This window comes from Chaetura pelagica, unplaced genomic scaffold (genome assembly GCF_000747805.2).
Source record: "Chaetura pelagica isolate M959 unplaced genomic scaffold, ChaPel_1.0 scaffold69, whole genome shotgun sequence".
Lineage (NCBI taxonomy): Eukaryota > Metazoa > Chordata > Aves > Apodiformes > Apodidae > Chaetura > Chaetura pelagica.
This window is the reverse complement of record NW_009970724.1, coordinates 1188408-1189303: the sequence shown is the minus strand read 5'-3', so window position 1 is coordinate 1189303 and position 896 is coordinate 1188408. Positions and strand designations below refer to the sequence as shown.

Here is an 896-nt window from a genome sequence, read left to right as displayed (position 1 = left end):
AATGCTGGTGGCTGCTGTGGGGGTGAACAGAGAGTACCAGCTCTGTAGGATGCTCACCAGGGCCCTCACCCCTGCAAGGAAACATTGGGGTCACAGCACAGCTCTGAAGCCTGGCTTGGATCGTGGGGCTCCTCCAAGTCCCTGGGGTGCCTGGAGCTGAGACAAAGCCAGCCCAGAGCAGTGCTGAGCTGCTGCCTCTACCCTAGCATGGAGAGGGCAGAGGGTACAGGCAGAGCCTACCATGGGCTGCCACACTGCAGGGCACAGCCAACACTGCTGGCCTCGCACAGCGACAGGGCACCTGTCCCAGTCCCAAACCTGGCCACCACTGTGCCCCAGCCCTGCCAGGTAGCACTCTGGGGGTGCATCCGGTTACCCATGAAGAAATGAGAGACCCAGGGGAGCTCAGAGGGCTACAAATGACCCGGGGATGTCCACACCCACATCACTCCCAGCAGGCACAGGCCAGATCCCCCTGGCGCAGGCAGGACACTCACCCACTTCGGTAGCACATGTCACCAGCCACCTCACCATCTCCCGCCGACGCCAGTTGAGGGTGGACAGGGTCATGCGCATCACCTGCGAAGCAAAGTTGGGGTGACTAGCCATCCCAGAGGGCTCCAACAAGGCCTCCCAACAAAGTGGTGTTGCCCAAAAATCCTGGCTATCAACTCCCCACTGCTGCTTTGCCTCCACCCGACCAGCACTGGGCACAGGGGCCTCCCAGTGCTGGGTACACCTGCTCAGAACCATGCAGGGATTAATTTACTCCTTCCATGAGGGACAAGCTGCTTGGTGGAAGACCATCACCAGTGCCACTGCCACAGCATGTGGGGTAGAAGAGCCAACAGCATCCCCAGCATCATCCCATACCTGGAGTCCCAGCTCCAGGGCCA

The 896-nt window shown here is 60.6% G+C and overlaps 1 protein-coding gene across 1 annotated transcript in view; it reads right to left on the bottom strand.

Annotated features, from left to right (window-relative positions):
* The window catches only part of ZSWIM5 (zinc finger, SWIM-type containing 5), a 110820-nt gene that overhangs the window by 4414 nt on the left and 105510 nt on the right, over positions 1–896 (bottom strand). The window contains 2 exon segments of the mRNA XM_010006698.1: positions 498–579; positions 874–896. The exon segment at positions 874–896 is cut by the window's right edge and continues 11 nt beyond it. Coding sequence (XP_010005000.1) covers positions 498–579; positions 874–896 — 105 coding nt within the window.